This window comes from Astatotilapia calliptera, chromosome 22, assembly GCF_900246225.1.
Source record: "Astatotilapia calliptera chromosome 22, fAstCal1.2, whole genome shotgun sequence".
Lineage (NCBI taxonomy): Eukaryota > Metazoa > Chordata > Actinopteri > Cichliformes > Cichlidae > Astatotilapia > Astatotilapia calliptera.
In genome coordinates, this window is record NC_039322.1 from 7794536 (window position 1) to 7810332 (window position 15797).

Below are 15797 nucleotides of genomic sequence, written 5' to 3' on the forward strand. Positions count from 1 at the left end.
GATTTTTATAAGGCCAAAGGTTTTTGCAGTCACAGGTATTGCCCCCTGGTGGGTATTAAAAGGCACTTTTGAGTTTTCAAAACAGTCACAAAAATCATCTGTGCAGCTGTTTTTCTATATGTTATAATACAGCTCCGTATCAATGCGTCCACAGCAAAAAGTCGTGAGTCAGTCACATGCTAAAGCCTCAGTCATGCAGGCGTAAGACCAGAACCACAGTAATTAGATGCTAGAGACAATACTCTGACTGGATGGAAAGTGGCTCGCTGTTGCGAAGAAGTATACAGGACTACACCAAAAACCTCCTTGCCAGTGCATTGGTTTCAAATTTGTGTGGTTGCCCGTAGCTTGTAAAGATGTCAAATCATGACAAAACACTGGCCAACTACTTGCTAAGGGGCAGTGAAACTGTGAAAAATGCAGCATAAACTGGGAACAGAGACCGTTCACCTTCAAAGTAAAAATCGTGCCTTTTGAAATGTCTTGGTTTCAGTGGCAAGGCTCAACTACTACCTTGAAGGTGAACATTCTCAAGAAGATCAAGAAGATGACAAGTGTTTACTGACAAATCAGTGTCTTCCATGCAAACTAAAGATGACAACAATCTGCGAATGATGAGAGCAGGTTTTCAGTGCAGCGACCTCTTTGACTAATTTCATTTAGTGCCAGCCAGCAGCCTCCAGCAACCAATTCAATTGAATTTCATTTATAAAGCGCCAAATCACAACAACAATCACCTCAAGGTGTTTTATATTTTAAGGAAGAACCTACAATAATACACACAGAGGAAAAAAACACCAATCACATGAACACCTATGAGCAAGCACTTTGGCAACAGTGGGAAGGAAAAACTCTTTTTTAAAAGGAAGAAACCTCCGGCAGAACCAGGCTCAGGAAGGGACGGCCATTTGCCTGAAGAACTGAAGAACTGAAGCTTCTCAGATGAGAGGTGAAAGATCTTCAAGCAACAGATGCTTTTCTTTCCAAGGTCCTTAGACTAAAAATCTGATGATGCATGTATAAATTCTTCTGCTGCAAAAAGCAGATTTACCACTGATCGTCTTAAGCAAGGCTCACATACAATGAACTGTTTTTTGCAAAGACTTTTACAAAGTAGCCAATTAATTGATGGTATCTAATTGCTCAGCAGCATATTTTTAAAACCTAATAATGAAAAAAATCCCTGCAGACACCGGCGTCCAGTGCATTTCACAAAACATCTTAATGTACTATACCATCCTAGTTCTGATAAAACAGCATTTGGCACCCTGATCTGGACTCTGTTTTTTCAGTGGTTTACCTTATCCAACCTCATTATTCAGGAAGGAGTGATGAGTACTAAATTTTATATTAGCGATAAAGCAGAATGCAGTGTGGTAGGCTGATATGAGAAAGATATTCTTTAATTCTTTTTTTTTCTTTTTCTTGAGCCTCTGAGAAGGGTCATAGTAAATCTTACCATTTAATTAAATTAACACATTCTGACACTTAAGTAAAGCAAAATAAATATTCATCAGAGTCACAGTTCCTCACACCAGCAGCAGAGGGAGTGATCGAGGTTTGCCTCAGCAATCATGAGTGCCACTGTCAAGTGCAAAGTCAAACAGTCCTGTTGATTTATCTGGAGCCAGAGGAAATGTCTTTTTTAAGCCCTTGTTGGCTCAGATTATTTTGCATCCAGTGTCAGGAACCTGTGCAAATTTAATCACGATCACAGAAACACACCAAGACCCACGTGAGAACCGCTCAGCATGACCACAGCGTGCTGCTTCTGGTCATTGAGATGCACTGCTGGAGTAAACACAGATCAAAGTTGAGCATGCTCATTTCCATAGTGTTTACTGTACATGCAGCACACAGCAGGAAACAACAAGAAGTGTTAAAATAAACTATTAATTGCTGCTGGGAACATGCTGTTTTAAGATCGTGCCATCTGAAGTTACTAGTTCTAAATTTCAAATATGGCTTCAGATGGATGATAAACATGAAGACTTGCAGGTGTGAAGGCACGACTTGTTCTTTAATATGGCTGAGGGTATGGTACTTTGGGAGTTAGATCAGACATAACATGTCTCTTATGTCTGATGTGCACTTGAGCTGTAGGTTTGACCAAATGTCTGAACCACACTTTTCAAATTGGACTTTCATCTGCACAGCACTGTCACAAACAAGTACTGAAGTGAATGAAACAAAGGAAATTCAAAAGTAAATGCATGAAAGTCACAACACCAAAAGAACTTGTATCAGACAAAAGAAAACAAACAAGACACATCTCCAGGGAAGATAAAGCAAAATAAGAGGCACATAGAACTTTTCTTTCAGCTATTGGTAGCTACAAGTTGGAGATGCTGGAACAAGCAGCAGGAGTTCTGCTGTTAAAGGAGGCTGCGAAGATGAAGAGGGAGAAGGATAACAGTTGAAAGTAAAACATGAGGGAAAGCAGCATGGGGATTCACTGAAGGGAGAGAAACCTTAAGAATTGAGAGGTTTCAAAAGTGGTATTAGGTTCACATTATTCCTGCTTGGTTTCAGGAAACAAAACCTTCCCGCAGTCTTTTCAAAAGTAACGACAGGGTTGTGTGTTTTTACTGGCAGTGAATCCAAAACAAAGCAAGTAAAAAATAAAAGAGAAGAGATGCATTCAAATGTGGTGTTGAATCTGTGTTTACTCTGAATTAGGATTCCAGGTAATGCTGAACACAGTAAACAGTTACCCATGTAAGAACCAGAAATGAACAACTTGCTATATTTCAGCATTCAGGAATTCATGGCTGCAGCTGAAGGAAGGATTCCTGCAAAGTCTGTTTGTTCTCTATAGTCTAAAGAGATCCATGTGAATGGTGATTTTAAAGGTGCGAATGGTTGCCTGTCTCTGTGTTAGCCCTGTGACAGACTGCTGAATTGTCCAAGATGACTTTATCAGCTGGGTTTCTTCTCTTCTGTGGCTCAAGCTACAGCTGAGGGTAAGAAAAAGGAGATTTTTCCTGTCTTATTTCTAAACCATGATATTTTTAAATCTATTCACTGAACACCTGAATATGTTTTAGTAAAACCATAAGTCCGTGACAGATGTTAGGATCCTGCAGATGCAGTTTGCATGTTGTTTTGAAATGAATGGAAACAGCAGGCAGCTGGCCCACTTGAGCCATCGCAGGCACAATGAGTGAAATCTGTAAAATCTTTTTTGGCACGGAAGTGGAAAATATTGCCACAGTATTATTATGATAACAACATGGCTGCGCTTCTTTCAGGCCCTGCCAATCTCATGAATGCGTTAAATGGGACAAAAGCAGACCAGTGATAGATTGATCAATTCTGTTGATTACATCAGAAAGATAAAACTGAGAAATGTATTACACAGTTTGCAGTTCGTCCACTCCTGTGAAGTGTCTTGTTGTTTTCAGTGACCTTCGCTGCCTACCAACATGTTTCTGTCACACTCCCACAGAGTGGAGTAAACTGGAATACATCGCTGATGTGTACACAAATGTCAGAGTTTCTTTTATGTGATCAGCATGCAGCACTGAGAGACAGACTCACTGTTTTCATAATGAATGCAAAGATGGAGATTTACTGAAAACCAGCCGAATGGTCACCTGCTCTCTGTGGGGGAAACTAGGTGCATAACAGGCCGTCTTTACCCAGCACAGATGTTTTTAACACATCAGTGGCTCCAATAAATACAAAGCAGTGTGCATGAACTTTATCTGTGTGTGGGGTAAGGCAGAAGGAAGAGAGATGAAATATTGTAAGGCAACACGTAGCAATATTTAAACAAATTTTAGGTGACATAAACATGAAACATTTACTGGGAAAACAGTATCACCAAAACATAAATAAAGAAATTAAGTGATTATATTTCAATGGCTGCAAAAACAGGGGCTGGCTGTGATATTTAAGACAGAAAACCTGCAAAAGAAACATTTCCAACACAGACTTCTCTTCTATTTCTACTTTGTCTCTGGTTGCAAAAATCCCCTTCGTGTGCAGCTAGCGGCGGTGGCTCAAAAATATCCTCCAGCCTTCGGTTTGAAACAAGAGAGCACGATATTGTTGAGTCGCTAAACAAATGATCGCTTTATGCTGGAGCCCTGCGCTGTGGCTCCTGCCAAATGTTGATGGAATCATTGGCTTTCAACCACCAAGACATTTGCATTGAGTTGTTTACCAGCCAAAAGGATTGCTGCAAGGACGCACTGCGATGGGGGGGGGGAGCATATCTTACAGCTGATCCAATTAGCTCAAACAATAGAAATGTTCAAAGACAGAAAAGAGACAAACTGCCTCAGAAAAATCAGCAAATCATTATTCCTTTAGTGATAATTGACTTAAAGGACTAAATCTTGAATTATGAAACACTAGATGTAAAATGAAACACAATTATATTTACTTTAAAGTGTTTTTTCTTTCTTTTTCAGCCAAGTGTCTGCTAAATGGAGACATCAGCTGCCGAGCCTCAAAGCTATGGTGTCATCTATGTGCATCTACAGGGAAGCCACTCGATACGAAGAGGTCATCCAGGGTGACGAAGAGACGCAGCAGCACAAAGGCTTTTCACTCTCGGGGCTTATTAGTGGATCACAGTTTAAATGAGACAGAGTAACATCTCCTTTCTTCCTTTTTCTACCACAGCTATTGTCTTCCTCAGATTAAAGAGAAATGAAAAGAAAGTAATTTCAGACAAATTTAAATCTTCAAAGACTTATTTGAGAACAAAACATAGATCCATCTCATTTCTAGGATGTCTAATTCTGCCGTTCTGTCAAAGCAGCTGGCATCAGGCAAGACGTGCTTTACAGCAAACATAAGTACCGTGACACAACAGTTTATAGCAACACTAAGGCGGGTCTGTCACTTCCAATTCAATATAAACACTCTTTAAGGAGCGCTTGGGGTTTCATTTAAAGACAGTTCTTAAATGGTGATTTCATTTATTAAGGGAAATATTTATCCAAACCTACCTGACCCTGTGTAAAAAAGTAATTTCAGACCTCTGCAGGAAGTTTGTACACAAGAAGGGACTTAAACTTAAACAGCTTATTTAAGGTCATTCCAAAGGGTTTCAATAAGATTTAAGTTTTGACTTTGACTTGGCCACTCCAAAACCTTACTGTTTTGGACCAGTGAGGCCTGCAGTTCTTTAGATGTTTCTCTGGTTCCTTTTGTGACCTCCTGGATGAGTCACTGATGCGCTCTTGAAGTAATTTCGGTATATCGGCCACCCCAGTGAAGGTTCGTTACTGTTTTCTCTATTTGTGGATAATGGCTCTGACTGTGATTTACTGGAGTCGCAAAGCCTTAGAAATGGCTTTGTAATCCTTTCCCAACTGATAGATGTCGGTGACTTTGTTCCCCAGCTGTTTCTTTAATTTATATCATCATGTGTTGCTTTTTGAGATCTTTTAGCCTGCTTCAGTTTTATCAGACAATTTCTATTTAAGTGATTTCTTGATCCAACAAGTCTGCCAGTAAACAGGTGAACTTAGCTTCCCAAAAAATGAGATTAATCCAGTTAATTCATGATTTAACAATAGTGCTAATTACTTTTTCACACAGTCACACCCACAGTAACCCACAATCACATACAGACTCAATACTAAGACCAAGTCCTTTGCATTACTTCCAAAAACTTTGCTCTAAATGTGTGCCTTTCTCATGTTTGTATATATTCATCTAGTCTGTATATATCTATTCTATTCTATTCTATTTACAAAAACATACTAGACCTTAGGGGATATTAGTACCTAGGTTGGCTTTGACCTCAACCATCAATGTTAGTGTCCAGGGTCAAAGCTGACCTTGAGAAACAATTTCACAAAACTATATCAGGTACTCTGTCACATGAAAGGGCACGGAGAGACTACACATTTTATTTTTTATATGTTACAATGATGCCAGGGTTTTGCACAATTACACTGTATTTGTATATCTTAAAGTCTGAAGTTTTAAAAACTTATTAAAGCCAAAGGCTTCAGCCCATTCTGCTCCAATCATATGGTTAAAGATAATAAAATGTGTAATTTTAGTATGTAATCTTTGAAGGACATAGGTCAAAGGTCAAACATCAGTGTGTTGCTATAAAAGCAGGCTGATGACAGCGTGTTGTAATAAAGACATCATAAAACATCAAAGTTTTATATAGCACTTGCCCTTCGGGAAGCGTTGCCCTCTCTGAGTGTTTATATGTGCCTCCACCTGCTTTACTGCCTCTTAATGCAGACATTTTCTGCTCTTCAAAACAATTCAATTCAATTCAATTTTATTTATATAGCGCCAAATCACATCAACAGTCTATTGCAGCCTACGTCTATTGCAGCATAACTAAGGGAGGATTCAGGGTCACCTGGTCCAGCCCTAACTATATGCTTTAGCAAAAAGGAAAGTTTTAAGCCTAATCTTAAAAGTAGAGATAGTGTCTGTCTCCTGAATCCAAACTGGAAGCTGGTTCCACAGAAGAGGGCCCTGAAAACTGAAGGCTCTCCCTCCCATTCTACTTTTAAATACTCTAGGAACAACAAGTAGACCTGCAGTGCGAGAGCGAAGTGCTCTAATAAGGTGATATGGTACTACAAGGTCATTAAGATAAGATGGGGCCTGGTTATTTAAGACCTTGTATGTGAGGAGCAGGATTTTGAATTCCATTCTGGATTTAACAGGAAGCCAATGAAGGGAAGCCAAAACAGGAGAAATATGCTCTCTCTTTCTAGTCCCTGTCAGCACTCTTGCTGCAGCATTTTGGATTAACTGAAGGCTTTTCAGGGAGTTTTTAGGGCATCCTGATAATAATGAATTACAGTAGTCCAGCCTGGAAGTAATAAATGCATGAACTAGTTTTTCAGCATCACTCTGAGACAGGATATTTCTAATTTTAGAGATGTTGCGCAAATGGAAGAAAGCAGTCTTACATATTTGTTTAATATGTGCGTTGAAGGACATGTCTTGGTCAAAAATGACTCCAAGGTTCCTCACAGCGTTACTGGAGGCCAAGGTAATGCCATCCAGAGTAAGAATCTGCTTAGATGCCATATTTCTACGATTTTGAGGGTCGAGTAAAATAACCTCAGTTTTATCTGAATTAAGAAGCAGAAAGTTAGTGGCCATCCAGGTCTTTATGTCTTTAAGACATTCCTGCAGTTTAACTTATTGGTGTGTGTTATCTGGCTTCATAGATAGATAGAGCTGGGTGTCATCAGCATAGCAGTGAAAATGTATGCTATGACTTCTAATGATGCTGCCTAGGGGAAGCATGTATAATGTAAACAGAATTGGTCCTAGCATTGAACCCTGTGGAACTCCATAATTAACCTCAGTGTGTGAAGAGGACTCAACATTTACATGAATAAATTGGAGTCTATTAGATAGATATGATACAAACCACTGCAGCACAGTAACTGTAATACCTACAGCATGTTCTAATCGCTCTAATAGGATATTATGGTCAACAGTATCGAACGCTGCACTAAGGTCTAGCAGGACAAGCACAGAGATGAATTCATAAAAAGATCATTTGTAACCTTCACTAAAGCTGTTTCTGTGCTGTGATGAGCTCTGAAACCTGACTGAAACTCTTCAAATAAACCATTCCTCTGCAGATAATCTGTTAGCTGTTTGACAACTACTCTTTCAAGGATTTTTGATATGAAAGGAAGGTTGGAGATTGGCCTATAATTAGCTAAGACTGCTGGGTCTAGAGATGGCTTTTTGAGTAAAGGTTTAACTACAGCCAGCTTGAAGGCCTGTGGTACATAGCCTATTATTAGAGATAGGTTGATCATATTTAAGGTTGAAGCATTAATTAATGGCAGGACTTCTTTGAGCAGTTTTGTAGGAATGGGGTCTAAAAGACATGTTTATGGTTTGGAGGAAGTAATTATTGAAGTTAACTCAGAAAGATCAATTGGAGAAAAAGTGTCTAAATGAACATCAATGGTACTAAAAGTAGCTGTAGATAATATTACATCTGTGATATGATTATTGGTAATTTGTTTCTCTAATGATAAAAATTTTATTTGTGAAGAAGTTCATGAAGTCATTACTAGTTAACGTTAAAGGGATGGTTGGCTCAACAGTACTCTGACCTTTTGTCAGCCTGGCTACAGCGCTGAAGAGAAACCTGGGGTTGTTCTTATTTTCTTCAATCAGTGATGAATAGTAAGATGTTCTGGCTTTGCGGAGGGCTTTCTTATAAAGCAACAAACTATTTCTCCAGGCTAAATGATGATCTTCTAAATTTGTGAAACGGCATTTCGTCTCCACACTGTTAAAAAAAATTCCGTTATAAAACGGAAAAAGTGCTGGTAATTAATTACCAGCACTTTTTCCGTTATTGTACGGGCACTTCCGTAAACCTTAAAACGGATATTTCTGTAGATTTACCCGAGTTTTTCTGTACCATTGACGGACATTTCCGTCAAACCTAAAATGGAAAATTCCGTATTTTCCATAAATTTCGGCGTTATTGCACAGACAATTCCGTAAACCCTATAACAGATATTTCCGTAGATTTACCTGACTTTTTCTTTACCATTTACGGACAGTTCCATCAAACCTAAAATGGAATATTTCGTATTATTTAAGTACTCAATCCATACCATTTACGGACACTTCAGTCATCCTAAAATGTTTAATTCTGTACCATTCTCTATACCGTTTACCATCAATAAAGCACAAATGTAGAATCACAGCAATTATTTATTTCCTTTAACAGCTGCCAGTGCTTTAAAGTGATTTCACTTTTTGTGGTGAATGATTTGCAATATTTACACTACAACCATTAAAACATTCAGAACATCACCTTCACATTCAGAGAAATTTTACATACATAAACCAGCTGTTTTCTCAAAGAAGTACAGCCATGTCCTTTAACAGGGAGATGCCAAATCTAGCAACTTTTTAGCATCCACAGGCTGACAGGCATTAATAACAAATTGATTTGTTAAAGACAATGACAAAATAAGACAATAAAACTGCCAGCATTGCTGTTGCTGTCTCACCTGTCAGTGCAAAATGAGGAGCCCCCTCCAGGAGGATGCAGAAACCTACACCTCCAACTCCACATATCACACCGACAGGCAGAGCTCTGCAACCAGTGGCTGACCTTTCTACAAAAAACAAATAGAACATTAGAAGTATTACATTATACAACTTTTCTATAAAACATCAGTGCAGCAATAACAACCATGACCTTAGAAGGATGACTGTGCAACATGCCATAAAGAGATTTTTAAAACTCTTAAAACAACTTAAAACTAAAAAAAAATTAAAACTTACACCTCCAACTCCACAATGACAGGAAAACCTTAACCGGAATGACAAATATCGCCCACCTTCCCTCCCCCTTAACATGGGGGATTTGAAACTGCAGCATGTGTGTTGTGGGCATCTAGTTAAAACATCTGAACTCACCTAATACTGTAAAAATCTGTATTTCTACTCCCAAGCCCCATGTTTTTGGATTTGCCTTTGTGTGTGTGTGTGTGTGTGTGTGTGTGTGTGTGTGTGTGTGTGTGTGTGTGTGTGTGTGTGTGTGTACATTCAGTCCAAAAAGGTATTTTCTGAGCTCTGAGAACAGCTCAAATGGCCCATTCAGATTCCTTCTGCTTGCATTCAAATTCCTTCAGCTGAGAAACCAGCTTGCACACCTGTGGAGGAATGAAGTGCCGTTTCTTCCCCTTCTTCTCTGCCTTGGAGCCTCGCTCAGGATTGACCCCAAAGAAAACTCTGAGGGAAAAAAAAAACAATAGTGATATGCAGACAAAGTTTGCACATGTAGTGTGGCTTGACAGGAGTGGAGCAGTTCAATAAAATCCTACATTTGTTTTCTTCAATATGCCCCTATGTGTGAACCTCTCTATCATTCTAGTTGACCATCTGTCTAGAACCCAATGTTGTTGTGGTGCTGGTGCCAGTGGCTAAGCTCTCTTCCTTTGTCTTTTCAAGACACATGCATTCACACTGTGCATATACAGAAATGTTTGCAAGGGTGAGAAGTCTGCTTATCACCAACACATGACAGCATGCATCCTCAATGTGTATGCAGGGATATTATAAATGCACAGAACACAGAAGGGGATAGAAAACACAGTTGACATTGTCCTATCAAAAGGTGTAACAGCACATTTGTTATTCAAACATGGAGTGGAGAAACTGTGACATTCAGTGCACGTTACACATCAGTACAAGTATTAACATTTGGGCATGAATCCACTATGTAGTATTTTTTAAATTAATATGTTTAGTCTTTCCTTCGGGGGGGGGGGGGGGGGTCCCTGGAACAACATATTTTGAGTTTGGGGTTTGCAGCCAAATAAATTTCAGTTTGTGTGTCTTTGACATGAAAAGGTTTGACCACCACTGACATAACCTGGTCTCAGGTGCTAATGGTTTTAAAGAGATAGCTCAAACGAATTTTGTGTCAACAAACCATTCTGAGAAAAATATGTTTTTGCTCCATTTCCCAACTGGAATCATGTTATGTTTGTTTTGTTATTGATTGACTTAGGACACTATTTAAAGCAAAAAGCATGTTACCTGCCCTTTAAAAAGATATGACACATTTATTCCAACAATAGTCTTCAACAGGGAGCTACAAAATCTCTGAACAAATCCATATTCAGGGGGATCATAAGCCAATAACAGCTGATCTAAAAGCTCACAGCATGTGACGACACATTTTGAGCTTGTACATCTCAGACAAACGGGTTTAGTGTAGATTGACAAAAAGCAGGTCAGGTGCAGAAAGGCACGGCAAAGTCACATTTACAAAGTATTTCCAAACAATGAGTGCTTACCTTTGCATGAATTCGAGAGTAAAAGCCATCTCCGGTGGGTATTGGACGTTGCAGACATAAAACATGGAGAAGACGTAGCTCAAGGCCACAATGGGAGAGGTGATGTGGTCATTGACAAGTAACCCATCAACAGCAATCTTGAATTGCTGGTCACCTTAAACACAGATAAAAACCATGTACCATTTACAAAAAAAAAAAAAATCCTATATTTTAAGGCAAGCAAAACATTTCTTTAATAAATATGACACAACAACAGCTTATAACAACAGCTAACAACAGCTTGCTGGGATACAAAAAAAGATTTAACTACAAACCTCTGATTAGGATGCATGGGGTCACTGGGAGTTCGACTTCAGGATCTGCAGAGATCTGTTTTGGTGACAGACATGATACATGAATTAATGTTTCCAGTACACACAAACCTGCTGGCAACTTGACTATCTGCTAGTGTCTTCATCAGACAGAGGTAGCCATTATGCAAAAACATTAATGTAAATAGTTTATAGATAGAGAGTTTATAGAGAATATCAGCAGCACAATTAGGGGAATCTATACTTCCTACTGTGGTTGGTTACTTGGTTCACCACTGGATGCAAATAATTATCTTGCACACAGTTTAAAATCTACAACATCTACCTCTTTTTTGTGGAAGAGTTTATAAGAGTCTTCCTTGAAGTATTTTGAAATGCCACAGATGAGCTGTATTGGACCTTCGCCCATCTTCATCCCTTTGGAGTCAAGGAAGTCATTGATCCCCTTTTCTTTTTTGGAAAGTTCCTGTTCAAGGTTCAAGGTGTTAATTTTGTACAAGTACATAAGACTAACACTCATTTTCGTTTGGAGCTATGGAGAGAATTTTGAAAAAAATAAAAATAAAAATGAATTATTTCATTTTCATTTGCAACCTGTTCTGTTTTGATCTCAAATGTCCTGCTTTTTTGGTTGTCACTTCCTGATTTTTGGTCTCAAATCTATTCCATTTGATTGTTCATCCAAGTTATTCTATTTGATTGGTTGCCAGTTTATCTTTTTTGGTCTCAACTCTCTTTTTGGTTGCAAATCTTTTTCTGATTGATTAATAAAGACAAAATTCTCTCCATATGGAGCAGCACAGCACAATCATAATAATAACAATAACAACACACCTGTGCCAGCTTGTTTTGTACAGAGAAGCCAAGGAGTTTAGATGCATGATCAAACAGGTGAGGAACTTCAAACAGGAACGGCCACTCGTCCTTTACAACGACAATAGTGGTATCATCATCGTTGAGGATTTCACGCTGAATGGGATATGTTTCAGTCATCAATTTTCGAACAGATGACTCCTAAAGATATGAGGCAGTTAGACAAACAGTCGAACAGTTAGTCAAACTAACCAATTAAAATAATAAAACAGGGTATCAATTTCAATTGACTATGGGCATAGTGATCTACAGACGATCTACAATTTCACAATGTGTCCTAAATTGTACTTGGACCCAGACCTTATCGCATTACTCCTGCTATATACTATTGCTGTGTGAATGGTTGTATGTCTAGATGGTGGACTGTAGGAACCGAATTGCCCTTCGAGGATTAATAAAGCTTTCTGTATCTGTAATGGATGATTGCAGACCCACCTGAAGATCCTGGGTTTGAAAGGCACGTTTCAACTCATCTCGTTTAGACAGCAGGTCTTCTCTACACACGGCCCCCTCAATGATTGGATCCCACGCCACACATCCATACAGATCTGAATTCCTGGGCCTTTTCTTTGTTGAATTTTCACCCCCTGCTTGCCTCTTCAGTGAGCTTTGTGGCCTCTTCATATTTTCAATTCTGTGTTCCAGCTGACGAAAGAGAGTTTCAGAACCATCTTTTGCAAAAGGTTTGTTTCCAAACGGCTCTGTCAGCTTGAAGGAGGCAGGATATTGTCCTACAATCATACTGGCGAGTTCCCTCAGCTTTTGTCTACCAGGTCTTCCTGGGTGTTTATGGAGGTAATCTTCAGCGACGATCCGAACCATCTCTCGTCTGTCTTTCCCCATTATGTACTTTTTTTCACGCAACTCATCCATGACTTTTGAGGGACATTTGTGCCATGGTACTGAATATGCGTCTTGGGATGGGGAGTCGGCTGTCTCAGGTGGTGTTGAGGGCAGCTGAAACCTCTGTGGTTCAGGTGTTGATGAGGGGCCAGGCCGGGTGAACTGCGGTGGAGTTTGTGAATCTATGGATGACATGACAAACATCTCCATAAATTAAACACATCACAATTGTTGCAAATCAATTAATACATTGGTCCTCAATGTCCAGTTTGGGTCAACCAGGAATACAAATGGACCTAATTATGAAAACCAATTATAGAGTAATTATTGCCATGTACAGCTGATGGCAACTTTTATTTTTCCCTCGAAGCAAAAGTAGGACAGTAGTTTCATTTTTTACAAAAATGCTTGCTATTTGTCCTAACTGCAGTAGTCCTTTTGCGTAGCTCAGTAAGACCAGCATTCAATTTGCATATGTAGTGCCTTTAACCTGCACACTCTCTGTGACAACTGAGTTACTTGAGTTCAAATCAAATTCTCCAACCACTGTCTTTATGTTCTGGTCATAGAGCTCTGGATAGAACCGTGTTGAGTCTGAGACATGAACCTGGGAACGAAACAAGGTACCACAAGACTGATAAGCCTGAAGCAACTGGTGCCGTTCAGCCAGAGACTTGGTTACATTTATGAAGTTCTTACTTGCCCTAATGCACCTTTTAAAATAAGAATGTAATGCCTTGTGCATAGGGCTCTGCTCGTATATACTATTCCCAAGAGATGTTACAGTCTCCCTTGGAACACCATACTGCCCCAGTTCACAGGCTAGTGCATCCACAGTATATTCCTGTTGAATATCACTTATAGTTCTCATTTCATTTGCTATTTCTGTTATTGTGGAGGCTGGAACCAAATATTTTGCCTGTAAACCCAAGTAAAACTGAGCAAGACTCTCTGTGAAGTTGTCTTTCACTTGATCACTGCAGAAATTATCACTTTGTTCTGCATCAATGTTAAAACTTTCAGGTTCTTCAGGTTCTACATGTGATCCTTCACCTTGGAAAGACCGTTCTGTTAGTTCACATATATGAACTGGGGCTATCTTGGTAACATCCCACCCTTTATGGTATCTGGAAATATGCGTTAGGGATGACTTTACATTGAATGTCTTAGAACATCCATCAAAGGGACATGTTACAGTCAAACCCTCATCTATGTGACCACTCAAATGACACTTTAAAGTTTTAAGATCATCATATTCACTGCTGCAAAAATTAAACAAGCACCTTAACTGTACAGACACATTACGGTTCCATGTTTGTGTGCTCCTTCTGTCTACATGAGCTCGTGACATATGCACAGCAAGGCTACTGTATGTGTTAAACTTCCTTCTGCAATCCCTATGGCCACATAAAAAAGATACATTATTATTATTTCTGTGTGTTCGGCAGTGTTTCAAGTAATCAGTCGAAGACCGAGCGTTAAAGCCACAAATGTTACAAGTCAACATTTTTAAGAGATTGAATTTGCCAATTGACGGATAGCCAGAATCAGAACAGAATCAATATGAAAACAATAAATTTATATCAGCACAGTGAAGCACATTCACTTTTCAGGTACCTTCAAATAAGTAATCTGCGTTGGGCTGCATGGGCCACTCTCTTTGGGCTGCAATGTTTTCTGCAATGAAATCTGATTCTACTTAACTATCACCCCTTTTAATTATTACCATGTTCAGTTGCATGCTAACGTAACACAGTGAGCTATAACAATACACACATGTGGCTAATTTACACACACACAAGCGCGCGCATCCAACTTATGGGCTAACGTTAACTTTAGTTGGGCAAACCACGCTTCAAAATAACGCAAAACCCACACATTCAAATGTTACCATGAAACACACACGGCTACCAACTGACTATCGAGACCAAATTTCATGTAAGAGGGAGGGAAAAAATGGTTTTTGACGTACTTACGAAGCGCAGGCGGCTAGCTAATGCTAACGCAGCTAGCAGCAAACGTCCACTCACATACACACCACTACCAACTGCCTATCGAGACCAATTTAATGTACGAGGGGGAACAAGGTGGCACTCCATTCTCATTCTCATTCCACACAACCAACCTGTTTCCAACTTTCCTTGTGACTTGCAGAAATTTAGGTAGGCACTGACTGCACTGAAAGTAATGGCGTCGGAATATTCTGGCTGGGGGAGAAAATTCTGCCTCGCGCAACAGCAAACTTTCCGTATTTCGCAAAACGGAGCGAATCCGTAGCAAATCCACGGTAAAGGGACCCCTAAATTTACGGATTTTTTTAACAGTGCAGCTTACGAGTCATCTGCTTTAGCTCGTCCACAGAAGGACTGGTAGCTCCCCTTACGATAAGGGTTCAGATCGTGCGAACAGGTGTGAAATGTGTGTGTTTAGTTAGTTTGTTTGTTTGCTTGTTTTAATCAATTTTAAATCATGCTTTTTATTTGTTTTTGTTTCTAATGTCTCTGTAAAGCACTTTGAATCACCTTGTTGTTGAATTGTGCTATACAAATAAATTTGCCTTGCCTTGCCTTGCCTTGCTTTAGGCTACGTGTTTGAGAATTATACCACAGAGTCAGGTACTTCTGATTTGAGGCCTTAGTTTTCACCGGAGCTACAGTATCCAGAGTCGTAGGTAGTGAGGAGGTAAAATTATTAACAAGATGATCAACCTCTGTTGGAGTAGCGTTCAGGTAGCTTGTCTGCTCTATGTTGGTACAGGGCATTGACGACGATAGCAGTGGTTGGATTAAATTCTTAAACTTAGTTACAGCACTTTCAGAAAGACATCTACTGTGATAAAGTAGATGTCTAAGTAGATGTCTAAAACAAGACTGTTATCTCTCAGTTTCAATTTCCAAGGCAACCATCACAACATATAAATATTTATAAGCAATGCAGTGGCATCTTAAAAATGTCAGGATTTGATGCTCTGAGATGAGAA

The 15797-nt window shown here is 39.4% G+C and overlaps 1 protein-coding gene across 2 annotated transcripts; it reads right to left on the reverse strand.

Moving 5' to 3' along the window:
• Positions 1-9509: 9509 nt before the first annotated feature.
• Positions 9510-14783, reverse strand: LOC113014948 (uncharacterized). 2 transcript variants are annotated; one of them, XM_026156826.1, is made up of 7 exons: positions 14435-14783; positions 12410-12999; positions 11936-12070; positions 11427-11567; positions 11105-11159; positions 10791-10944; positions 9510-9720 (listed from the first exon to the last, which is right to left on the reverse strand). In XM_026156826.1, the coding sequence occupies exons 1-7, from the start codon at positions 14463-14465 to the stop codon at positions 9573-9575; spliced, it is 1254 nt and encodes a 417-aa protein (XP_026012611.1). In that variant the 5' UTR covers positions 14466-14783; the 3' UTR covers positions 9510-9572. The 2 variants fall into 2 exon arrangements, with proteins under 2 accessions (XP_026012611.1, XP_026012610.1); XM_026156825.1 differs by having other exon boundaries at positions 11936-12115.
• Between the last annotated feature and the right edge of the window lie 1014 nt (positions 14784-15797).